Raw genomic sequence first — 25,931 nt, forward strand, 5'->3', positions numbered from 1 at the left:
ACACAATGTACTATTAAAATTTCAAGTTTAAAACCCAAGGGCTGCAGTAAGCAGCATTTAACACTTCTTGAGAGGACAGAAATAGTGTTGGGCTACCACAGTGCTGATTAAATGTATGTGTTAAATGCCAGTGTTCACTCCTGCTTTGCATGTTGCAAGCTTCTGGACAATTACTGGGGAGGTTTTTTTCTCCAGCATCAGCAGAAAGAGTTGAATCTTTCCTATAAGCAGAACATGTGGAGGTGGACATGGGTTAACAGGCACATGGAACAGCTTCTACAGAAGAGTTTGGGATTCTTCGGCCTTAAAACAAAATGGCTGAAGCCCATAGGGCAAAACACATGATAGGGATGGGGACGTTCACCAAGCTCAGTTGCTTGCTGACTCACAAAGCATGAAGACTACAAGAAACTCAGTAAAATCATCATCCACAAGTTTAAAGACAAACAAAGCCAGACCTGGATAATGAAGTATGAAACTGAGTGTCAAAATCAGACAAAATCATGACTGGTTGCTAAGCAAAATGGCCTCTACAACTTCTACCTACTTCAGTTCTGGGCCCCCCAGTTTAGGAGGGACATTGAGATGCTTGAGCGTGTCCAGAGAAGGGCGACCAAGCTGGTGAGAGGCCTTGAGCACAGCCCTAGGAGGAGAGGCTGAGGGAGCTGGGATTGTTTAGCCTGGAGAAGAAGAGGGTCAGGGGAGATCTTATTGCTGTCTACAACTGCCTGAGGGGTGGTTGTGGCCAGGAGGAGGTTGCTCTCTTCTCTCAGGTGGCCAGCGCCAGAACAAGAGGACACAGCCTCAGGCTGCACCAGGGGAAATTTAGGCTCAAGGTGAGGAGAAAGTTCTTCACTGAGAGAGTCACTGGACACTGGAATGGGCTGCCCGGGGAGGTGGTGGAGTCGCCGTCCCTGGAGCTGTTCAAGGCAGGTTTGGACGTGGCACTTGGTGCCATGGTCTGGCCTTGAGCTCTGTGGTAAAGGGTTGGACTTGATGTTCTATGGGGTCTCTTCCAACCTTGGTGATACTGTGATACCTCAGAAGCTTCCTAAGCTAACATCAGGAAAAAGACACCACGCTTATAGAATGGTTTGGGTTGGAAGTGCCCTCCAAAGGTCATTCACTCTGCAGTAAGCAGGGGCATCCTTAACTAGATCAGTTAAACCACTTATCTAACCCAGCATGGATATTCAAATGTTCAGCTACCCAAGATTTAATTTTAAATAGTACAAAAAAAAAAGATAATTAATCCAACACCCTGGAGGTGTTCAAGAAAAGCCTGGATGAGGCACTTAGTGCCATAGTCTAGCTGACTGGCTAGGGCTGGGAGATAGGTTGGACTGGATGAGCTTGGAGGACTCTTCCAACCTGGTTAATTCTATGATAAGATGACCTACACCTGACTGAACTGTTCTTAAAAAGCTGAACCTGGAAGCTATCACTGGGTCCAAGAAAGGCAGAATTTTTGTTGCAGAAAGAACATGTGCTTCAACTTCAGTATTTCTGGATCTTAGTCACTCACAAACTACACCCTGGATGCTGTAAGGATAGGCAAGGAAAAGCGAACCAGCCTTTTACTCTGGCAAGGTAAAACATTTTTTTCCACATGAAAAATTGTAGCAGAAAAGCCAGTGTTTTCTGCACACACTTGACTAACTTGACCCACATTTCTGTAACTATTAAAAGTAACTTTTATTAAAAATATATTCTCTTCATAAATAATCATTACTGTATACAACGATCCTCTGCAAAACACACGCTGTGGTATTCGGAATCAGTGGCACTTAAATACACTTTCACAGCTGCAGTCATCACTTTGCAGCTCTGAAAAGGTGTACACGACCTGGGGTTTGGGTTGTTTTTTGGGTTTGGTTTGTTTTTCTTCAGAGGACAGAGCGGTATTTACAAGCAAACATGATCCAAACAGCACAGGCAGATTCAGGGTATGGAAATACTCGGACACGAACAGCAAGTCGCACTTGGTCCCCCCTGCAACAGATTATTTCTTCACAGAAAGGAGATCTGTGGGACAAAAAGAAAAAAACAAGTGGAACAGCTATTACTAAGCTGCTATTAAACATTTCAATCACAGGTGTAAGCATTAGTCACATTTAGAACAATTAAAAGTAACCATAAGTGTCATGAGTCTGACAATACAAATAATATTGTTTGGTAAGGCAGGGCCTTGCACAGGGTAACTCTCCTGGGGGAGTGATCATGAACCTGACCCCAGGTGGTCTTGACCCCTCCCCAGGGGTGGGTCTGAACACTACCAGGTGAAGGTGGTTAGCCAACCCCCCCTTCCTGTCTAAGATCCATAAAAGCAGGGGGACTTCCTGTTTGCTCACTCTCTCTCCTGCCTTCCTGCTCACCAGAAATCACCATTCCTGTTTCCTGCTGCTCTTTGTTTCACCACGTGGCCATCACCCATAAGGTGGACAAACCCATTGCCATCAAATCTGGTTGTCTACTTACATATTTTGTATCTTGTTTTTCCCCTCCCTATATCTTTTTAACTTCCCTACCTCATATATATTTTATTTATTATTAAACTTTTCTTCTTTTAACTTCCAAACCACAGTGAGATTATTTACTGGGGTCTGCATACCTTTCCGCTCTCTCCATCTAATTCCTTTTCTTTTGGGAAAGGGGGAAGAGGGAAGGGCATCCTATAAATTGTTATTGGTTCTATCAACTACATTTGAGTCTCTGGGAAATTAAAATTAGAACTGAGACAAGACTATTGCCTTGGAGGTAAAAAAAAAAATATCACCACTGATCATCTTTAACAAGTGCAGAGAAAGTAACTCCTTGTTCTCTAATTTAACCTGTGAGATGTCTATCATCACTGAACTTACCACTGTAACACAGAATGAGACAAAACATCCTGAAGTTGCACCAGGGAAAGCTTAAGTTGGATATTACAAGAGAAGTTTAGGTTGGATAGTAGAAGAAAATTCTTCACTGAAAGAGCTCTCAAACACCGGAATAGGCTCCCCAGGAAGGTGACTGAACCTCCACCCCCAGGGATTCATAGATTGCCAAATTGGAAGGGACCTTCAAGGATCACCTAATCCAACCTTCCAGGGTAAGAATATAGTTTAAAGGAGATGGCCCAGCACCCTGGCAAGCTAGCCCCTGAAACTATCTAACGTAGGGGAATCCACCATCTCCCTTAGGAGCTTATTCTAACCTTTAATAGTTCAAATGGTGAAAAGAAAATGCTGGCATCCGGTTCAAACCTTCCCAGCAGCAACTGATACCCATGACATTTAAAAGATGCAGAGGTGTGGTGCTGAGGAACATAGTTTAGAACCAGACTTCATAGGTAATGGTTAGACTCAACAATCTTAAAGGTCTTTTCCAACTAAAACTATATTATGATTCTCTGACAAAAGCTCTGCCCCACTACGATCCATCACATACATCTTTTCTTGCTGTTCTAATTCCAAACCATACATTTTATTTCAATTCCATTACAAAAAAGAACTGCAATTCACCATTGTGGCTTTAACATATCAATATCTTTAAACCTACCGAAGACAGGTGGCAAAAGCTCTCCTGGCATTTCTGTATACAAAATGGATGGGGAACCCTTTAAAGGTGTGACCATCAGGTACAGCTCTTCTGATAGCATCTTGAAACTCTTCATTTCCTGCAGAAATGCCTGTGGTACGTTCAAGTTCATAGGCTGCTAATGCTGGTGACAACAGATAGGACAGATGGTCATCCCAAACAGCAGAAAGGCCAAGATCCTGTGAGGCAAGTCACAGACTGATGACAATCATGCAGAATGAACATTAGGATATGACTAAGCTTGTACACTGTAGATGTTCAGATAAATCCACAACAGTTCATTCATTTGCAGTTCATGGAAGCGAAGCCATGCAGCACTCAGATATGTCTGCTGACTCACTCACCAAGCAGAACAATCAAACACCACCAATAAACTATCAAACATTTAGCAAGAAGTTAGGCTAAAACAAGACCAGCAGAGTTGAAATTACATGTTTTAGCTATGGTATCTCTGCAGGAAATGCATGAAGGTAGCATAAGGTCAACTAAGATTCACCTCACATTTTTCCAATGTCTCTCATGAAAACCCACACAACACAAAACAGCTCCTCACAACACACTGAGGTGTACATGACCCTTACTTCTACCATCCCACAAGTGCAAAGCAGATAAAATCTGCCATGTAGGTACTCAATGCCGCAGAGACTCATCCTGTGAGAATTATGTTACCCTACAGGTTGAACATTTTGTGGGGAGATAAAAGCAACCAGATGCCCCAGTAAAAACAGACATAAGCTAACAGGGATTTAAAATATCATCTCCTTCGTATCCAGCACAGGAAGAATTGTTTCTGGCACATGATTCTTGTAAAAATCACAAAATGGAACAAAACTAACTTAAAGAAATATCTTCTGATTTTGTCAAGCAGTCAAGAGTAAGATCATAAAAGCCTGCTTTTATCTAAAGACAAAGCCATTAGTGATGGACATGCAAAGCCCAATAACAATCAGATTTATCTTCTCAGATGCTTCACAGACCACTACAGGTAGTCCGCAGGTACCAACAAGCTGTGGACCCACAGACCCAGAACCAGGGTTAGAATAAGAGCCCACACATTTGACTCCAAATCACCACTGCAAACAGTAAGATGTCTAATATAGCTCAGTGAAGCCTTTCCAAACTGTTTTCCAATCACTTCACTTCTCACACGCACCATTTCTGCAGAAGCTGACAAAAAACACACTGCAGAGTATGTGAACTACTGAATGGCTATCCAGGACAAGCACACAGTAAAACCGTGCACCCTTATTACAACAGATGAAGGACAATCTTCACACAGCATTACCTTTCTGTGTTCAGAGACCAGTATTCTCAGCTGGAGTTCTATCTCGTTGCTTGCTACTGCAGCATCTACAGTGGAAGCACACAGAGGAGGAAAAGGAGGAACTGAAGACGTTGTTCCAGGAGGACATACGGATTTTATGGCTTCTTCGCTCATGGGTTTCCATTTAGATTCATCATGCAGGTCAAACACACAGACCTCCACAGCATCTGAGGGCTGACAGTTGCCCAAGAACTTCTGATGGTTGAAGATGCAGCCTATCGTGCGGTAAGGATGCAGAGGCTTGGGTTGCTCAACGAGCGGAGGGGTGTCAGGGTTGATAGGTATGTGGATGTACCTAATTAAAAACATCCTTTATCTTACTGCTATACCTTATTTCAAGGCAAGGTAAAAATATTTAGACAGGGCAGATAAAAGCTGCTTCTACTTTCAAAAATTTAACCCAAGTTCATTAAGAATTGTTTTTTCCCCCAAGTGGCATTCATTTATTTACCTAACAGTAAACACACACATGAAGTAACACAGCACTTCTTTTCCTCCTCCTCCCCTCAAAATTGAAGCTTGAGGAGTGTAGATTTAGACTGAATACTACCAAGAAATTATTTCCAGTGAGAGTGGTGAGACACTGGAACAGGTTGCCCAGGAAGGTTATGGATACCTCTTCCCTGGAGATGTTCAAAGCCAGCTTTGATGAGGCCTTAAGCAGCCTGGTCTAGTGCAAGGTGTCCCTGTCCATGGCATGCAGGTTGGAACTAGATGATTTTCAAGGTCACTTCCAATCCAAATCATTCAATGAACCATGGAGATACTCAACAGCAATTAAATTTTGTAACTGTAACAAACTGGCCAACAAGGCATTCCATCTCACAGACATCATCTTTAGGATCAAGCTGAGGGATCACCAAGGCCAAGCCTCTGTGAAACCCACTGCCTTCCCAAATGGAAGATACAGGGAAAAAAGGAGAGACTGACTGGGAAAGAAAACTAAACCAGCTAGAATGGAAATAACAACAGTAAAATTAATTTAGATACAAATAGATACAAAACAATATGAAACCAAATCCCTTGAGGGCAATTGCATCACCATCATCACTGATGGTGTGGACAGGTACTGGAAATGTCCCAGGTTAGACTCACCAGCAGATGGGAACTTGATTCAGAAGTTGGGATTCTGGAACTGGCCTTAGAAACACAGATTGGGATCAAAGGCAGAATGGACAAAGTCCTCCTCAGACACTGAGGAAAAGGCTTGACTCTGCTATTCTCTAAGCTTGATCCTGTTTCTGCCCATGGTATAGGGACAGAATTTCTTGTTGGTCAGTTTAGGGTCGCTTGTCCTGTCCATTCCTCTCTACAGGTGCCACCTCTTTCTTACTACACCCCAGCACAGCAGACAAGACTTAGCAGTGCCCCTGGCCTGCAAAGGAGCAAGTCAAAGCCAGAGCCTTCCTGCAGCTCAGCCCTTGGCAGTAACTTGCCCCATTAGTGTTCTCACTGTTAGAAGCAGCCACTGGCTGTGCAAACCTGCCCTGAAATTTGGAAAGTACCCTCAATGAGCAGAGACTGAGCTGAGAAGTCACAGCACTGAACAGGAATAGCTCTGTTCCAGCTCAAACCAGGACACTGAATCACATGACAGTTACATGACTGGGTGCAAAGATCAAAAAGCAAAAATCACCAACAACAAGATCCCATGCAAACATCAGTAAAAATGGTTCTGTTTTCTTACATCCCACTCACTCACCTATGTCCTGTTAAGCTCTCCCAAAAAGTAATTGTTCCATCAGTTCCACAAGTCATGACCCAAGTGTGGGGTACTCCTTTTGCTTTTGTTCCAACACACACAAAGGCTTCCAACCCAAACCCCAGGAGAAGACTGCACAGAAGGTTAGCGTGGTCCTCACAGTCACCCTAGACAGTAAATACCAGTAAGCTGGTTTGAGTATCAGCCACGGATAAACACCTTAAAAGAAAGTAGTGACATTTAACTAACCATTATGTAACAAGTTTTCCTCTTGTTTACCCAAAGCAGGTATCAGAAATCAGGATTTTAAGATTTAAACCTGCCTAATTTTAGTTTGCTTTAATAGAATTACTCAATTAAAAATATCAGTATCTTCTATGGATAGACTATTTGAATCTTTTATTCCCATACTGTGTAAATACTGGGGGAAAAAGATCATGACTACAAAGATACTTTCAATAATCTTAAATGAGAATCTATCAACCCACAAAGACAAAACCATTATTCTAATTAAAGGTAAGAACAATAAACAAGGCAAAAAATTGCACTAGTGCCAGAAATTAATCTTTTGACACAGTGAGGAAGTTTAGTCACCTGAAATATGATTCAACTATTATTTCACTGCCTTGAATGTGTAGTCAAAGTTCAGAAATTAAACAAAGCTATAACAATCTCCCTCACAGACATAAATCAGTTGAAAATGATGTGTAGCTTCTTTTCCTCCCAGTCAGAACAACCTTTCTTTCATAAGCACATTACTACCACTGATCACAGAAAACTGTTTCCAAATGTGGTAGCTGATATTCTTTTGTCTCTTAAGTTCTTTACAAAGGTTAGCTGTCAGGTTAAGAACAAAAATTCCTCATGCAGTGAAGCTTTCATAATACCAAACACAGCATTAAGAAGAGTACAGCTCTTTAGTCAAATGTTACTCAGAAAGTTGAAAATGCATCCAGAACATTGAATTTTAGATGTGTTCATTGCACAGATAACATCATCTTCTCCTGTCGTAATGCACAGGGGAGATAGGAGAACAGCAAGTTTATAGTGAAGTTGAGCTCATTTAGGAACTCCAGACAAGAAAAATAATCTCTCACAAGAATAATAACACCTAGTTGGGGTCCCAAGGATTAAATTCAGCTATTTTCTACAGAGCTTTTTGGAAGAAACTCATTCTCCGTGCTTCCAAACACAATGGTCCTCAAAATCACAGAATCCCAGCACTGTGGTGGCTGGAAATGACCTCTGGAGATCTAGACCAGCCCCTTTCTCCAGAAGAGGCTCCAAAGCCTCTCTGGGCAGCCTGTTCCAGCATTCTGGCACCCTCAAATGGAAGAAGTTTTTCCTCATATTTAGGTGGTAAAAATTGTCAGTATATTTTAGCTCATCTAAAGAAAATCCAGTTTTTCAAAGAAACATTCAGCTCTTCCTGGATCAGTCCAGAATTTAAACATGTCCATGGAAGAGTGGCATGAGATCTTAAAAGAGCAAAGCTCATTGTCTAGCAGATGTACTGACAGTTGGACCCTAACAGCAGCAGTACAAAAAGTCTGTTCCAAAGCCTTCTTATCTACTAGTTAACATTTAATTCTCTTTTCCAAGACCTCAAACTACTGTCACACAATTCTCCAAACCTGATTTAATCCATCCATGTGCTGCCTGTTTTAAATCACTGACTTTGGCGGCTACGTGATATCAATTCTAGAGTCACACTGAGACTGCTTTCACATACCTTGTTCCTGGATAAAAAAGCAAGGAGGGTGCACCACTGCTCTTGTTTGCCACCACCTCCTCCAATGACCAGAGCTCTTTCATAACCCAGGACGCTGACAAACCGTGCTGCTTGTCTTGGTGTGTCTAGTAACCGACCTGCTCGAAGCGGTCTGATGTACGAACATACAGGGCGGTTCACTCCATTTTCATCCTGCACGTTGGAAACACGGTTACTTGCCAGTCAGAAAAGCATCACAACAGATTTATTCACCCTTAAATACCTATCATTCAAAAATGCTGACACAAAAATACCTCTACAATTAAGACAAGGCCACTAGGCCATTTGGAGATGTTACAGTAGAATTTTTCTGCTGCCTGTGTCACTTGTAGGAGACTCTGGACTTAATGTTTGACACCTGGAGCAGCTACAACTCATTTTCTTAAACAGGTGAGGAACTGTTCATGCTCTACCAATTCCCACATAATCATCCAGCAAAAGCTCACCAGACAAATACACACACACCAAACCCAAACGACCACCCTTGAAACATTAAAGACTTTGCAGCTGATTTTAGAGTTTACAAGATGACTATTTGCTTCTAAATTTGAATACCTCATAATAACACCAAGCAGCAGTAAAATTCACTCACAAAGTTTAGCTAAATTAAAGGAAGAAGAACAGGAAGAATTTCTAACTTCTTGGGAAAATGAGCAGATGACTGGAACATGTCTGGTTTACTACACACTGCAGGGAAATACTATGATTATCAACTATTAGAATTATTACAAGTATAGAACTCTTCTTTTCCTCACTGAGCTAAATTGGTACTTCTATGTTCATGCATTTTAAGAAGAGATCAAAGCCTTTAAATCTTCACAGCTTCAGGGAATTATAGTCTCATATTTCTACTGCAGTGACATATTGTCCCCATCAATGTTTTGTCATGCTGGTGTAAGAAAAACAGAATTTATTTGAAGATAACTAGAATCCTGTTCAAAATTATTTCACAGCTTGAAAACAACCAAGATGAAAAAAAAACCCAAAACAACACAGGCAGGATTCATTCACCACACAGTGAATACTGTCTCTGCACCTTAAGTACTGGATTCAGTTTTGGCCACCTGAGACTGCCACTGCACCTAAGGGTGATGAGTGATTGTCTCTGGGTCACTTTTCTCCTCCCACTCTTCCTTTCTTTCTTCATTTCAACCCATGAGTTTTTTCCACATTTTTGCTCTTTTTGTTCTCAGTCCCATTCCCACTGGAATGAGTGAGAATGGGTGAGGGCTCAGCTGTTGGTTGGGTTTTTTAAGTTCACATCACTACTGAACACTCAAAGTACAGCCAGAATGGAAGCTGCTACTTCACTGAAGAGAAGTAGGCATAGATCACTTCAGAACGTTACTTGAAGTTACTGCACATGATCTGTGCTAGGAAAATTCATAGCAAGATAACCAGAAGGTACCTACCCTTCCTGAGGACGAGATACCAAGGAGCAAGTGTGACAGTAACTTACTAGGCCACAATAACTATATCCAAGCTAATAGCTATTTTGTGTCATGAACTAGACAGATCATTTCACAGACCATGCAGGGCTCAAATGCTATGTGGATCTGTTCTAACAGAGCCAGCAGAGTTCATTTTTCACAACCATTTTATCTGATATGTGTTTGAAACAGTTTCCATAGACCATTCAAGTCTTTGCTGTTTGTGAGCATTAAAGAACACAAAGCTTAAAAGGAAAAACCAAGGCTTGAGAGGTGGTTGGAGCAATCCCTCTGTCTGCATCATGCTATAAGGCTGAATTCAACACACAAATAAAAGTTCAATCTCTACAAATAGTATTTCTTGCATGATGCATCACAGGCTGGCCTGACCTGAGTGTAACCACATCATAAATCTACACAGATTCTATACACACATCAAATTCAAAATATGTTATATCCAAAAAAATAAAAGGATAGGGCTACAAACCTGTGCAAAAATCTTCACTAGCCTTACATTGTGTGTGGGCCTAATCTGTAGGTATTCCCTCCACCACTGTTTAGCATAGACAAGAAATAACCTCTCTTTCTCTGCTGTTTTCTGACGTTCCAATGCAAACTGCAGGTAAGAATAACAGAACCAATCATATATTTATTAATTACAAACAGAAAAACCCAACCCTCACATAATCACTAAGTGTATTAACACCAAATCCTGCCATATGTAAAATAAAGCTTAATATGTAAAATGTGCCAGGCACATGCTGAAAAACAGTATTTTTACATGAAAATCCAATGAACAGAAGTCTGACTGATGTAGTGCTTAAGTGCACTTCTCTACAGGGAGTACAAGTGATTAGCAAAACTACTGTAGTAGTATTTCAAATCAAGTATAACTTTTCAGTATAATCAGGTATAAATATTCAGTGTAATATGGATGTAACACAGACTGAGAGTTAGGTTCTTCACCCTGAAAAAAAAGGCTCCAAGGAGACCTTCTTGGTGCCTTTCAGTAGTTGAAGAGGGCCTGTGAAAATGATGGGGACATTCTTTTTAGCAGGCCCTGCTGTGACAGAATGAGGGGTGACTGTTTTAAACCAGAAGAGGGGATGTTTAAACTGGAAAAAAGGAAGATTTTTTTCCCAGTGAGGGTGGTAAAACACTGGCCCAGATTGCCCAAAGAGGTGAAGGAAGCCCCTTTCCTGGAAACATTCCAGGTCAGGTTAGATGGCTCTCTCAGCCATCTGCTCTAGTTGAAGATGTGTCTGTAGGGAGCTTGGACTAGACGACCTTTAAAGTCAAGTAATTCTATATTGAGCTTCCCCCACCAAAAAAGAACAAGTCAGCCCACCCCCATCCCAGTTACTTACTTGAGTATTAGTTACTTCTGGAGACAGTGTCTTATTAAGTTGTGGATACATTTCCAGTCTGATGTTTAAAACACCAACAGAAACTTTTGATTCTGTACCTTCAAATGAAAACACATGTTCATGAGTTGTCTCAAATTCCATTTACTTAGGACATTTCAGCCAGGCAGGAGCAAGTCATTATAGGAAATATGTTAGCTCCATAATCACAAAAAAACAACTAAACTTCTTTAAATAAATGCAAAATAAGCATATTTAAATTTCAAGTGCAAATGAGGCTGTAAGAAAGGATGATCTGGGCATAAAAGACATGGATCTAGATAGGAGATAACTGTCCAAAGTACTCTTTGCAGCTGGTACCAGGATATGAGAGATGAATAGTAGATAGGTCTAGAATAGACATCTCAGAAACAGTAGGAGTCACAGAGTCCATTTATCTGAGATGGCAGCATCCTTCCCTGTTCCTGGTGCATTTTGTAGAACAGTAAGACTTCAGATGAGGAGAAAAAAAAGTGGATTTAGAGGCTTTATGATTTGGAAAAAAATATAAGGATTATTGAAAAAAAGTATGGATTATTGGGCAGTAACTGGTTGGAGAGCAGCCCTGAGGAAAGAGACTTGGGGTTGCTGGTGAACAAGAAGCTCAAGATGAGCCAGCAGTGTGCACTTGCAACCCAGAAAGCCAACCGATCCTGGGTTGGATCAGGAGAAGTGTGGTCAGCAGGTCGAGGGAGGTGATTCTCTTCCTCTGCTCCAGTGAGACCCCACCTGGAGTACTGCATCCAGGTCTGGAGCTCCTATTACAAGAGGGATATGGACACGCTGGAGTGTGTCCAGAGAAGGGCTATGAGGATGATCAGAGGGCTGCAGTAGCTCTGCTATGAAGACAGACTGAAAGAGTTGGGGCTGTGCAGTCTGAAGAAGTGGAAGCTGTGAAGTGACCTTCTTGTGGCCTTCCAGTACACCTGAAGAAGGACTACAAAAAAGCTGGGGAGGGACTCTTCAAGATACCAGGTTGTGACAGACCTAAGGGGAATGAAGCAAAGCTGGAGATGGGGAGATTCAGAGTACATGTGAGGAGGAAGTTCTTCACCATAAGAGTGGCAAGAGCCTGGAATGGGTTGCCTAGAGAGGTGATTTGAGGCCCCATGGCTGGAGGTGTTTAAGGCCAGGCCGGATGAGGCTGTGTGCAGCCTGCTCTAGGGTAGGGTGTCCCTGCCCATGGCAGGGGGGGTTGGAACTAGACGACCCTTGTGGTCCCTTCCAACCCTGACTGATTCTATGAACTCTCACCACCCATTTCAGTATTAACTTGTTACGCAATTCCACATCACTACAAATAGAAAGCTCTCAATTTGAGAGTTTCCAAACCCAAGCTGCTTACTAAACTTTGCCAGTGTCAGCATTTTCAGAAGGAAAATGAAGCTAACAAATGCATTAGCACATGAAGCTCACCAGAGCTGTGCTCACTGGATGAAACGCTGCAGCAAATTACACCCCCCAAAAACAGCAGGCAGAAGTGGTAACAATAAGGAATAACTTCCACTATGTATCAAATCTTCAAATTATTTTTGAGGGTATAATTTAATCACATTTGGAACCTATGAACAACTGCTCATCCATCTAACAGGTAGAAAAATTGAGACAAAGAATGACCCAGTAGCTACTACCTGACCAAAATTTACAACAGCTGATGTAGAAAGTCATGACAGATCTAGTCTTGAATTTAGTCTTTATCCACTAAATCATAATATCATAAAAATCACAAAATGGTTTGGAGTGGAAGGGACCTTAAAGATCACCTAATTCCAGGCCCCCTGCCAAAGGCAATGCCAGTTTCCACTACATCAGGTTGCTCTAGGCCCCATCCAACGTAGCCTTGAACGCTTCCTCAGGCAGAAAACATTCACAACTTTCCTGGGCAACCTGTTCCAGTGTCTCACCACCCTCACTGGAAAGATATTCCTCCTCATCTACCCTCTTTCAGTTTCAATACAATACTTCTCATCCTACCACTACAAGCCTTTGTAAAAAATCCCTTCCCAGCTTTGCTCTAGGCCCCCTTTAAGTACTGAAAGGCCAACAAATAAGGTCTCTCCAGAGCCTTCTCTTTTCCAGCTTGAACAGCCCCAAATCTCATAGCCTGTCCTCATAGGGCTCCAGCTCTCTGTCCTAAGAACTTATGTTGGAACTCCTAAAAAGTGTCAGACAAAAATACAGGTGCACCTCTCCTGTCAGAAACCACACTTCCAGGTGCTGGAATACATGGCAGCACAGAAGAGATCACTTGCTCTGGTAGTTGCCAGTTTGCTGGGAAAAGGACACAAATAGGATTTTACTCCTCAGTGCACAGGTCTGATACGTTTGCAGAGAAGACTTGATTGATTTTTGCTTGGTTGGTATTTGGCAACTTCTCCAGATTTTGCAGCAAATCAACAGTGGAAGTTCCCAGACATGGAGTCCATCATTACACAGATCTGGAATATCCACTTTGTAGTAATTGCAGCAACAACAAAATCTGACCATTAGCCTCCTACATATTTTTAAAGGATACTTTATAGTTATTGATGAGCTGGACTAAAACTAACTTCATCACAAATACTCTGTTAAGCTTATAAGCAAGCTCAGCACCCAGTATTTGAAGTCACTGCAGCCTTATTATTTGGTCTTACCTACACCCAGGAGTTCAACAGCAACATTAGTTACACCATTCTCTGCAGCCAAGACAGACCTCCACTCCAAAAAATAGGAAGCAACAAGTGTTGTCTCACCAAAGGTGTCTGTTTTGATCAGAACCATATGCACTGGATCACATATAGACAACATTGTGGTTGCATCTACCATTTTACTTCCATCACCTGCCATAATTGAACCAAGACAACAGCAAGAACATTAGAATCTCAGGTATTCCAGTGTAGCTAGTTCAGGGGCACAAAAATTACAATGGAATTAAAGAAAATAAAGACTACTTAAGTGCCATTAAGTAGAAGCAACTGAAAAAAAAATGTAGTAAGTTGGGATACATGAGGTCAACTTACCATATACCAGCAGTTAGGAGAACTCTCTCTAGGTAACCTTGACCCTACGATACAAACTGCTCCATAAGCAGCAGAATCAGCAAAATCTGGGTCCTTGGAGTTTGTGATATCTTCCCTCCCCAAGTGCAGCTGCAATACCTATCTTCCTCTCTGTTTCCTGACATTCCTGGGTTTCTACAAGACTCAAACAATACCCAGAAGCCTTTTCATAATAAGCTTAGCTCCTACCAAAAGAAGGGTAATAGTCTGTGGATGGCTGTCTCTTATGATGGCATTTGACAGCTAGCAGGCAAACCACTCACACTGAAGTTTTTCCTTCCATGTGATAACAAACTTATGTTTCCATTCTTGTCACACTCTGTTCATGAAAAAATCAGTGTCTCTTACTATCATCTCACTGTCAATTAGGGATAAAGTTGGTCACACTAAAGTTTTACTTTGAAGTGTGAAGGAAGGAAAAGAGGCAAGAACGGAGAAAGATCTACAAGCGTCATAACCTAGTACTCAGGTTCCTTAGGAAAATAAGACTTTAAAAATAGAAAAGAAAGACACTAAATACATTTCACAACAACTCTGAAGCCAGAAAAAAAATCAACACCATCAGCTTTAAATGCACAATATTCCTTACCTAGGCTTTCCTTGTGCACTTCAAGTAAAAACCCATCATGAAAGTCCGGCTCACAGGCACAGGGCACAGGTTTAGTACGGAAGCGCTGATTCCGAAAATGCAGACACAGTGTGAAGGTAGAACAGGTCTGGCCAGGCAGGGGCTCGGGTTCCTGAAGATGTTCCAGAAAAGCTTTTCCACCCAAAACCTGAAGGTAAAGATACCTCCGTGTTGGGTCAATGTTAGCTGTAAAGCGTAGCAACAAAAATGAAGAGACTACAAAGAATTCTTGTGAGGCATCTTAAATATCAGTTAACCAACAGGGGATTAGAAAAGAAGAGAAACTTTTTTGAAACAAGTGCTTAGGAGAAAGGGGTTTGGAAATCACTTCATGTAAACTCAACTAAATTTAAAACCAAATTAACTTTTTGTGCAAGACTAATTTCTTCAGCTTACATCAATTTACTTCCTGCAGATAAGCAAAGAAAAAAACAGCCACCTCTAGGCCAGATCCTAGTGGATTATTGATTCAGAGATCAAAAAACATACACTTCAAATGTCTCTCAAAGCCATGATCCCAACATTAAAACAAAAAAGCAACATACTTTTTTTCAAAGCTGGCGGTTCTCTGTCAACAATATGCGTTGATGGCTTTGGAGCTGAAGTCCTCTCCTTTTCATTCACATCCTGGAATTACAATTAAGACTTTTTGAGGCATCAAAGGATGCAACCCTGCTTTTACTGCAGGTTTCTGAAGACTTATCTGTTTCAACTGAACGTCATTACTCAAATCTGCTTTCTTCCCAGTACTGGAGATGCAATAAAACTGAACAAAGCCTGGATGAAGCACTTAGTGCCATGGTCTAGTTGATTAGATAGGGCTGGGTGCTAGGTTGGACTGAATGATCTCAGCAGTCTCTTCCAAACTGGTTGATTCTATGGCTCTGTGAATATGGGACTATGTAGCCTGGCAGCAGTATTCCAACTCCTAAATGGGTTATGCTCATCCAAGTCAAATTTTTAGGTTGTTTTTCCTCTTATTCCAAATGCACCTTTATGTATTTTTAGCCAGACTTTGTGTCCTCATGCAGAAAAATTGCTGATGTTTTCCCTCTGCAGCAATTGAGGTCATCTCTACTCGCTATACCACGTGAATCAGCAAATCTCCCTCTTAGAAAAGCCAATTAAAAATCAACACTTGGAGAACAAAGCAGGAATAAATATTAAACTTGAAGCTTCCCTCCCTTGCTGCTTCTTATTTCAGAGAATCACAGAATTTTTTTAGATGGAGAAAAACTCTAAGATCATGAAGTCCAACCTCCAACCCAACACCACTGTGGCTGTTAAGCTATGTCCCAAAAAGCCACATCCACAGGTTCCTTGCATACCTCCAGGGATGGGCACTCTAAGTGATCAAATACTTCCAATATGGTTCCTTCATTCAGTCACTTCTAGCATATGCATTAAATTGTTCTGCTTCTGATTCGTCCCAAATCATTAAAGCTATTACACAGCTTCAGAAGCAGTGAGTTTCCTCTCTGTCAAAACCCCAATGCAGTATAAGGAATAAAAAAACCAAAAAATATTCTCACTCTTTAAAACAAACTTACAGTTACAAATGTAAGCTCCTTCATAACATCATCAATGATTCCTCGTTGTCTTAAGGCTTTTATCAAGTCTTCTGTGGACAACTGCTGGTGCTCAGGTGCTAGCTCCTCACGTATAGTCTCAGCAAGGACTTCTCTGATCCTGCCATGGACATCCATCTGAAAGAAAAAATGTAAGCTCTTTGTGTGGTAGCTGTTACAACTAAACAGTCACTCTCTAAGACTAAATGTGTTCTCCTAGAGAAACTGAAATAACTACACCAAAATACAAATCCTTTCAGAACATCCCACTAGAGCAGCTCCACTAGTTAAGAAAAACAAGACATAAACATACCAAACAAAACATTTTCACCACTCTTGACAACATTCCCTGCCTTGAACTTCCCTCCTTACAAACAGGTCTGCAAATCCATCAGTTATACAATAGTCAATCTTTCAATTTCTTGTCTCCCAATTTAAACTTACAATGAAGCAGCCCTGCAGAGGATGACTTGGTGTACTGGTGGATGAAAAACTGAATATGAAGCCAGTAATGTGTGCTCACAGCCCAGAAAGCCAACTGCATCAAGAAGTGTAGCCAGCAAGTTGAAGGAATGGATTCTGCCCCTCTAATCCACTCTGGTGAGACCTGATCTTCAGTGTTGGGTCCATCTCCAGAGTCCTCAGCGTGCAAAAGAGACAGACTTGTTGCAGCAGGTCCAGAGTGGGACACAAAAATTATCAGAAGGGTGGAAAACCTCTCCTGTGAGGGCAGGATGAGAGTTGGGGTTGCTCAGAGAAGATCTCACCATGGTCTTTCAGTTCTTAAAGGGGGCTTAACAGCCAAAATGTGGAAGGACTCTTTATTGGGAGGTGTAGTGATAGGATAAGGGTTAACAGTTTCAACTTGGAAAAGGGCAGAATTAAGCTAGATATTGGGAATAAATTCTTTATTTCGAGGGCAGTAAGACACTGGAACAGGTTGCTGCAGAGCAGCTGTGAACGCCCTCTCCCTGGAAGCCTTCAGTGCCAGGTTGGATGAAGCCTTGAGCAGCCTGGGCTAGTAGAAGGTGTCCCTGGCCACTGCAGGAGGGTCGGAACTAGCTGATCTTTACGGTGCCTTCCAACCCAAACCATTCTATGTCGATAATTTGTTACTTCTTGTGCTAGTTAGAAGCAAGCTGGAATGTTTTGGTAAAAGAACTTGATAACAGGCAGTGGAATGAAAAACAATTGTGTCTCCTTCTCTCACAGTCACGCTGAGAGCTCTGGGAAGAAGAAGTAAACTTTCTCCATTTTGTCTTTTTTTTCTGCCTTTGCCTTCAGACCTGGTCACATCTCATTAACCTTGCTCCTACTAACCTTGCTCCCTAACCTCTTGGCTGCACCTCTTTTCTTCCTGAGAACTGGGGTAAGGTTGAGAGGGCCGGGGGGAGGTGTTGGGGTGGTTTGAGAGCCCCTCCTGGGGACTCAGGTTTCTGGGAGGGGAGTTGTGCTTCTGTATTGTTTATCCTTTGTATATTTCTGTATATAATTGTATATAACTGTATATATTGTAAATAGCTGCTTGTAAATTCTGCTAGCTGTAAATAAACTGCTTCATCTTAATCCCAGGGTCCGTCTGAGTTAGCTGGGGCAAATACAAAGTGTGGGGGGGCGGGTAAGAGCCCAAACCATCACACTTTTGAAGGGGAAAATTACACCCTGATACGCTTGTAGGAGAGGTACGAAGTACTCAATCTCCACTGCAACCTTCCCTTATGCTCAAAAGGAAGTCAGAGAATTTCTGCCTGGCACCTCGGCTGCGACAGTGCACGGAGTGGTGAAGCTGCTTCTCACCCAGGAGGGATGTGAAGGTCACAGCCACCAGCACTTGAAACACTTTGCGATACAGGAGCTAAAGCGTTCGGAAGCATTCCGCGGCAGGTCGAGACCTCGCCCAAGAACTTTGCTCAGAGAACACCAAGTAAGAAAACAAAAAAAAGAGACTTCAGCGACAGAGTGAAAAAGCAGCAGCAGCAGCCCAAGGTAGGAAGAGGAGAGAGGGCAGCATGGCCTTAGCGCAGAGAACAGGAGACCGAGGTGAGGGCGAGGAGCTGAGGCGGTAGGAGACAGCGGCGGAAAGGCCGCAAGCCGCAGCAGCCGTCAGGCCGCAGCGCCAAGGCCGCTCGGTCTCCAGGAAAACAGCAGCACCGGTAAGGCCAAACGGGGCCTGAAAACCGAAGCGACTGAAGCAGGAAAAACAAAACAGGACGAAAGAACGGACACAGAGCGAGAGCATCTGCACCGCCGGGCCCCTTCCCCAGGACTTCCCCTAGCTCTGCCGCGGAGACAGGCCCCCCAACCTTAACCAGCTGCTGGTGGATGATCTGCTTCAGCTCAGACGCCTTCTCCGGCGGCAGCGACATAGCGATGAAACAGCAGAGGAACCGCGACGCTTCGTGCCCCGGTAGCGGCGAGGAAGGAGCGGCGGTGGGGGGGGGGGGGGGGCGGGAAGCGGGCGGGCGGTTACAGCCGTTACTCCCCGCCACGCCTCGCCTCTTCCCGCCTCTTCCCTGCCTGCTCAAGCGAGAGCGCAGCCGCCGCCGTTCCCTTCCTTCCTGCGTTCTGGGCCGGCATGTTTGTTCCTTGCGACCGCGGCGGAGGCTCCGCCAGCCTCGACTTTACAGGATTCACTCTGCTCATGGTAGGTCGGTTTTCTGCTTCTCCTTCGTGATAGCCTTGCGAGGCACAGGGAGCGGCCGAGGGCTTTGCTTTGTGAGGCGGGCAGGATCTTTCTCCTTTGGCTCGCCTGTGGGGCGGGAGGCCGGGGCGCTTTGGACTCTTGTTTTACCTCTTCCCGGGGAAGGTAGAATGGTTTAGATGGGAGAGACCTTTAAAGGTCGTCTAGTCCAACATCCTTGCAGTGAGCTGAGACGTCTTCGTCTGGAGTAGGTTGCTGAAAGCCCCATGCAACCTCACCTAGAAAGTTTCCAGGGCTGAGGCTTCTACCACCTCTCTGGGCAACCTGGGACAGGGTTTCACCACTCTCACTGGACACAATTTCTTCCTTAAATCCTGTCTAAATCTCCCCTGTTTTCATTTAAAAATGTCATTCCTTGTCCTGTCACAAGAGGCCCTGCTAAAATGCATGTCTCCATCCTTCTTCTGGGCCCCCTTTAAGTACTGAGAGACCACCAGAAGGTCACCCCAGAGCTTTCTCCAGGCTCTCTCAGCCTGTCCTCACAGCAGAGGCATTCCAGTCCTTACATCGGTTTTATGGATTCCTCTGGGCTTATTCCAACAAGGTCCATGTCCAACAGGGTCATCCCTGGCTGTTTTGCCTGTGCAAAAGCTGCCTTGTTTTTTGCTCCTGCCAATCTGTTCTGTGCTGTCACTCTGAGATTCAAATGCCCTCTGTATTTTAAAGGTTTGTACTATCTGGGGGTTTCCAGTGGAATAAAAAGGTTAATTTTGTTGCCTTTTGGATGTGATATATAAGTGTTGTCAACGAAAAAAATCCTCACAATCCTCACTTCTGCTCTATGTGAACTGCGATTAGGATTATTTTAGCAAGTGTAGTGATAACCTTCATACATGTATTAAATCAATTTAAGGTGGTCTACCAGAGGTTACATTGTTTGTTGTTGGGTACGAGTTCCAGTGCTGGCTGAGAAGTAGCCAAGATTGTTTTTCCTGCCGCTGAAGCCCTTTAGAGTATTACCTAAAAGAGAACTTTGTCACCTTTCACCGGGGGCTGCACAGCCCGGGATGACTCTGCAGGCTGCACGGGAAGTTATTCCCCATCAGCTGACTGTCCACAGGAAACAGATCAGGGCTTTTGTCGTGCCTGGGAGTGACAGGGAATTGAATAGGAGCCAGTTCCTAATGATAGCCTGTAAGTGCTGTTTCCTGAGCTTGTCTGCATCGTGTTCGCGGCGTTCCCTCAACAGCAGCAGCAGTTTGTGGACAGGCTTGCTGAGAAGCTAAAGAGAAGCAACCAAAAATTGTACTTTTGTCTTCCGGGACCGGTTTCTGTAGGAGACAAACTCGAATTGCTCTTTCTGTGCCATCAGGTTAGGTCAGTGTCTGTCCCGACTGGCGATAACCCGTGGTAATTGGTATGTAATGGACAGGACCACGCTTATCGTTGTTAAAAGATGAAAAACCATCTGCGCTTTTATCGTAAGGTTTAATGTGTAATAGTCAACATCTCCGTTAGGTGTCGCTTGAGGGCTACCAATCTCGGCATTGGTCGCTTGGGGAGCTGTTAGCCCATCTGTATCCAAAGAAAGGAGGCGGCGGCAAGTTTACATGCCGTTGTTTAAACGTATAGTGAGACAGGAGTATTCACAGAAGTGGTCACTGTGCTTCTATGGAACAAGGACCGAAATCAGTGTTAACATCTCTTATGAGGAGAGACTGAGGGAGCTGGGGCTCTTTAGCTTGGAGAAGAGGAGAATGAGACGTGACCTCATTCGTGGTTAAAAAGATCTAAAGAGTGAGTGCCAGGAGGATGGAGCCAGGCTCTGCTCGATGATGCCCGATGACAGGCCAAGGGACAGTGGGTGGAAGCTGAGGTATAGGAAATTTCCTCGTGAGGAGGAATGTTTTTCACTGTGAGGGTGACAGAACACTGGAACAGGCTGCCCAGGGGAGTTGTGGAGTCTCCCTTTCTAGAGATATGCAAGACCTGCCTGGATGCGTTCCTGTGTAATCTGGTATAGATGATGCTGCTCTGGCAGGGGGGTTGGACTAGATAATGTTTTGAGGTCCCTGGCATTCTATGATTCTGTAATAATCAGTCAAGAATCAGTCACTATTGTCAGAGGATCAAGCAAATGCTTCTAGAGATCATGTTTGATCGGAACTAAGTAATTTAAGCTTTCACTATTTGAAGAGCATCTCATGTTGTCCATAAACCATGATGTAATTCAGTAACTTCTGCTCTTTCAGCCAGCAGTATCAGTGGGAAATGTTGGTCAGCTGGCAATAGATCTAGTAATTTCTACACTTGACATGACCAAAGTTGGTTACTTCTACACTGACTGCCTGGTGCCAATGGTTGGAAATAACCCATATGCAACATCAGAGGAAAACTCAAAGGAGCTGAGTATAAACGCTGAAGGTGGGTCTGGAATACTTGCAAGCTGCACAGAACATCACATTTACTTTCTTTGTTGTTGTTATATTTTGTTTTGGTAAATTGTATTCAAGGTCAGTAATGACAATTCCAGTAGCTTACAGACAACAATGTATTTACACTTCACAGAGCAAACTGTATATTGTTCTTTTTGTATAGCCAATTTGACATATGGGACCAATAAGAAATGTTGAATTTCAACTGTGTGAGACAGCAACTGAAACTCTGTGGCTATAATCCAAAATAACATGAAGTTTGGAGTTGCTTAAAGTAAGCTACTGGAAAACAGACTGAATTTCTGTTTTAGAAGGATACTTATTGTCTCTTCCTCCTTCCCTCTCTCCATCCTTCCCATGTTTGTCTTTTTTCCTTAACTAGTGTTTCTCCCTGTCCCTGCTTCATATTCTTGATTTCTTTCCCTATATTGATCAACTATTCTGTCAATTTTTGCAAAGCTGCATGAAGAGATTATCTGAATCATTACAGGAGATCATATATTTTTTTCCAATCCTTTGAATTTATGACAAGTGAAATTAAATTCAATGGAGAAAATGCATGGAAAATAGACTGTGGATATTGCCAGGCTTTCCATCTGAATCTATAGCTGAAAGGTTTGTAAATTGAATTAGTATGGATGCTTTTAAACCCAGATTTCATTGTTTTCTTTTTGTAGTGTATTTGTTACCTTCAGAGAAGCTTGTAGTTCTGCAGATCAGATCACCTTTTATAAAGGTATGTTCACTGATAGATCTCCCTTCACTCTTCAGTTTGAGCAGTTCTGTTGGCAAACACTTGAAGTAGCCTAGCAAAATATTTTTCTGCTTGGTGCTGTAACACCTTTTGCAGCTGACACAGTTTTAGCTAACAAAAACTGACTACTCCATTCACTGAAGTTTCAGGGTTAAGTTTGATTTTCCAAGCCCTGAAGCTGTTCACCTCTTTTGGTAGATGTTAGTGTAAATATGTCCTTAGATATTAACAGTCTAGAAAATACAAAGTGCTTTTTAAAAGAACATCTCTGAAGCTCGAAACTAAATGGATATGAATAAAAGTTACCTCACTGCTGAACATTATCTGTAACACTGTTGTTAGCTTTTGGCTTCTTTTTTAAGGATAATATATTTGTCATGTTTTCTCTTTGCCTCTGCACAAAGAACAAGTACAGGCCATTCTGTGACACGCTGCTTTCGTGGGTGAAAAGCTACAACTGTGCCAGAGTCATTGTGCTGTCCAGCAGCCACGCGTATCAGCGCAATGATGAGCAACTTCTTGGGTATGTTTGTATGAAAGGACCTAATTAATATTTCTGTGCTTTTTGTCAGACCTGTTTCCCTGCACTGAGTACTCTTGGCTGCATACATAAGTCATGAAATACTTAATATCCTAAACATTATGTCATACAGAACTGGAAAATGTCTCTTACGAGGAGGGTCTGAGACACCTGGGACTGTTTCACTGAGAGAGGATCCTCTCAGTGTTGATCAATATCTAAAATTGAGGTGGAGGGGAAGAGGATAGGGCCAGACTCTTTCCAGTGGTGCCCAGCAACAGGACAAGGGGTAGTGGCCACAACCTAGAACGTGGGAGGTTCCATCTGAAAATGAGGAAAAACTTCTTTCCTGTGATGGTACCACAGCACTGGACCAAGGCTGCCCAGGGAGTTTGTGGAATCTCCTCCACTGGAGAAATTCCAGGCCTGCCTGGATGTGATCTTATGCAACCTGCTCCACTTGGATGTTGTGATCCTGAGCAACCTGCTGTGGGTGACCTTGCTTTAGCAAGGAGGTTAGACTAGATGATCTGCAGAGGTCCCTTTTAATCCCTACCAGCCTGTGATTCTGTGGTTTAACACTCTACCTCAGCACCCCCTTAGATCAGATTCCCTACAGACTGAGGGTAATGCATTCAGAAAATAATTAGACTTGACCAAAGTCTGCTTATATTTGTAGGTTGAGCTTGTTAAAAATACTGCATCATGGTGAAGTTCAAGTTTAACCTAACTAACTTTAAATTAATCATCACATCACAGAAGAAAAAGCCCATTTGAATTGTACATCATCTTAATGATGTGCTGATCTAACTGGTACTTGCCAGTGCTTCAGTCCTTTAGAGAGGGGGTGCCTTAGTTCTGTTGGTGGCAGGAAGCTGAGTGGTTTATACTGTTTTGAGGCCACAGACACCTTTTCAACTCCTGTTTGAGGAGGAAGGGAATGTCAGTGCTATTCTTCATTGCAGGTGTGAGGTCCTGAATTCTTTCAGCTTCTTTCTGTCCCAGGTAGTAACGTTAGTGAACATATTCTGATTTACTTGTAGGACACCACTGCGCTACCTACTTACACCTGATCTTGAGAAAGCAGTTGGAGGCCATATACAGGAGCTGAAGTGGAAAGAAATGGAAAAAGTAGCAGCTTACCCTGGAGTAAATGATACAGAAAAGGTCCTGCATATTCCTGGAGGTGGCATCACAAAACTGCTATTTACTGAGAGGTCAGCTGCCTAAAGATAAGCGGAGAGAGATATCCGAAGTCTTGAGCTTAGTACATGAGTAAAATTATCTTTTAAACTGCCATGTCATAGGAAAAGGATTTATAGGAATAGAATTTCTTCCATATCAAGCCCATAATTAAGAAGAAAGACACAGGGAATTCTGTATCATAAAGTTAACATATAAAAATATGAGCATGTGGAAAAGGCCCTGAGTAATTCTTTATTTTCTTAGCTATTGGTTTTGACAACTGCCCAAACTGTTGCATCAAACAGCAGAAAAGTTACTGGTGTCATCCTTATTTGGACTGGCTGTGGAAACCATGTACAAGTGCAAAGGAAAATATATCTCAGGACTTTGGAAAATAAATCATATTGTAATAATAGCCTAAATATCTAGAGGAAAAATATGAATATTGTGAGTAGAGATCTGCAGCCTGCAAAACTGCACATAAAGATAGAGCATGATTGTATCAAAGGATGTGTATAAATGCCTCACCAGCACAAAAAGGCTGACTAAGGATGTAAAAGAGGCCCTGGGTAGCTCTTTAGTGATGCAAGATTCCTGCCTTATAAACAAAGAACAGAATCAAGGCTAAGGAAAAAGAACATCAAGGATGAAAATGCAGCCAAGCAAGTCTGAAGTGGAAAAGACCCCAAACTATATATGCCACTTTTTTACTTTTATTTGAGTTTGGTTTTTTTTTCTTTAGCAAGCCTCATGCAGATTGTTGCTCTTAATAAAAAAATATAGTTCTTCAGGATTTAGAACAGAAATAGAAACTGACTTTGAGCTCACTTTCGTTGCAGCTGTTCAAAAGGAATCCAAATGGCAGTTCTGCTGAAATTTTGCTCAGAGGGGGACAACATCCCTGATGCATTTGCTCTTGTGAACTATCTTAATGACTGGCTCCAGCTCATTAAGAGTGAAGTAAGTGCTGGTTGATCTGGAGTCTTTGCTTTTGCATTTTATATCTGTTGTTTTCCTTTTTTTTTTCAATCTGGAACATGAAAAATGTTATTTAGCTGAATTTTAGAACAGTTATAAAGGTAAGAGTTTGGTTCATTTTGGCCCTTGGGGGACACAGTCTCAAGTTGTGCCGGGAGAGGTATAGGCTGGATGTTAGGAGGAAGCTCTTCACAGAGAGAGTGATTTGCCATTGGAGTGGGCTGCCCAGGGAGGTGGTGGTGTCACCATTGCTGGAGGTGTTCAGGAAAAGCCTGGCTGAGGCACTTAGTGCCATGGTCTAGTTGATTGGCTAGGGCTGGGTGCTAGGTAGGACTGGATGATCTTGGAGGTCTCTTCTGACCTGGTTCATTCTATGTTTCTATAAGGGATATACCAAACTGAAGACACCTTTTGATGAAAATCTCACTGGGAGTTTCCTCACCTAAAAAGCCAAACCTAAACCAGTCCCTTTGACAGCTGAGGGAGAAATTGTGTAAAGGCTTAATCAAGTTTGATCTCTTCTAAAGCAATCTACAATGATACTGACACTGGAGATGCCACCCACTGTTTTAATCAGTGTGCCAGAGATAGAATCACATCACTACTCTATAAAACTTAGTGAATTATTGCTTTTTTTGCAGAGCAACAACTCCACAGATACTTCTTCACAATGGAAAGCACCGAGTTCTTGGCGCTTGCTTTTCGGCAGCGGTCTTCCCCCTGCGCTCTTCTGATCAGGTCTGAACTCTCTGTAAGTCCCTTGAGAAGGTGATTCTATAGTCATTGCCAAGCAACAGCAACTTATTTTGTTCTGTACATAAACTCCTTATTTAAGAAAAATTCCTTTTACACATGTGGGTAGCTAAAGAGATGAAAGTAACTCTCACACATTGACCAAAGCAATACATTTTGTACAGTTGCTTATTGAATAAGTTGGGTTAGAGGTTTTTCTAATAAAATGATTTTTAAAACATA

The 25,931-nt window shown here is 42.6% G+C and overlaps 2 protein-coding genes across 3 annotated transcripts; one reads left to right on the plus strand and one right to left on the minus strand.

Annotated features, from left to right (window-relative positions):
- Window positions 1-1,670: 1,670 nt before the first annotated feature.
- On the minus strand, window positions 1,671-18,954 carry CEP76 (centrosomal protein 76). Of its 2 annotated transcripts, XM_064150262.1 has the most exons (12): window positions 18,747-18,867; window positions 16,426-16,581; window positions 15,421-15,502; window positions 14,837-15,061; window positions 13,843-14,028; window positions 11,174-11,271; window positions 10,294-10,422; window positions 8,338-8,529; window positions 6,606-6,772; window positions 4,865-5,198; window positions 3,541-3,758; window positions 1,671-2,025 (listed from the first exon to the last, which is right to left on the minus strand). In XM_064150262.1, exons 1-12 carry the CDS (start codon window positions 18,807-18,809, stop codon window positions 1,887-1,889), a joined length of 1,989 nt encoding a protein of 662 aa, XP_064006332.1. In that variant the 5' UTR covers window positions 18,810-18,867; the 3' UTR covers window positions 1,671-1,886. The 2 variants fall into 2 exon arrangements, with proteins under 2 accessions (XP_064006332.1, XP_064006333.1); XM_064150263.1 differs by lacking the exon at window positions 1,671-2,025 and having other exon boundaries at window positions 3,622-3,703; window positions 18,747-18,954.
- Window positions 18,955-18,957: 3 nt separating this feature from the next.
- On the plus strand, window positions 18,958-25,931 carry PSMG2 (proteasome assembly chaperone 2). Its single transcript, XM_064150264.1, has 7 exons — window positions 18,958-19,087; window positions 21,337-21,508; window positions 22,197-22,255; window positions 22,678-22,796; window positions 23,837-24,010; window positions 24,818-24,938; window positions 25,598-25,931. The coding sequence occupies exons 1-7, from the start codon at window positions 19,019-19,021 to the stop codon at window positions 25,688-25,690; spliced, it is 807 nt and encodes a 268-aa protein (XP_064006334.1). The 5' UTR covers window positions 18,958-19,018; the 3' UTR covers window positions 25,691-25,931.

Source organism: Pogoniulus pusillus, chromosome 10 (assembly GCF_015220805.1).
Source record: "Pogoniulus pusillus isolate bPogPus1 chromosome 10, bPogPus1.pri, whole genome shotgun sequence".
Taxonomy (NCBI): Eukaryota; Metazoa; Chordata; class Aves; order Piciformes; family Lybiidae; genus Pogoniulus; species Pogoniulus pusillus.

Excerpts from the sequence above, each read along its gene's own strand:
- PSMG2 (XM_064150264.1), top strand. The coding sequence starts at position 19,019 with ATGTTTGTTCCTTGCGACCGCGGCGGAGGCTCCGCCAGCCTCGACTTT. Across the intron at positions 21,509-22,196 it reads GCTGAGTATAAACGCTGAAG|TGTATTTGTTACCTTCAGAG; the intron begins GTGGGTCTGGAA and ends TTCTTTTTGTAG. Across the intron at positions 24,011-24,817 it reads AAACTGCTATTTACTGAGAG|CTGTTCAAAAGGAATCCAAA; the intron begins GTCAGCTGCCTA and ends CTTTCGTTGCAG.
- CEP76 (XM_064150262.1), bottom strand. The coding sequence starts at position 18,809 with ATGTCGCTGCCGCCGGAGAAGGCGTCTGAGCTGAAGCAGATCATCCAC. Across the intron at positions 11,272-13,842 it reads TGTTGAACTCCTGGGTGTAG|GTACAGAATCAAAAGTTTCT; the intron begins GTAAGACCAAAT and ends TTTCATTTGAAG. Across the intron at positions 6,773-8,337 it reads CTTTTTTATCCAGGAACAAG|GGTGACTGTGAGGACCACGC; the intron begins GTATGTGAAAGC and ends TTTACTGTCTAG.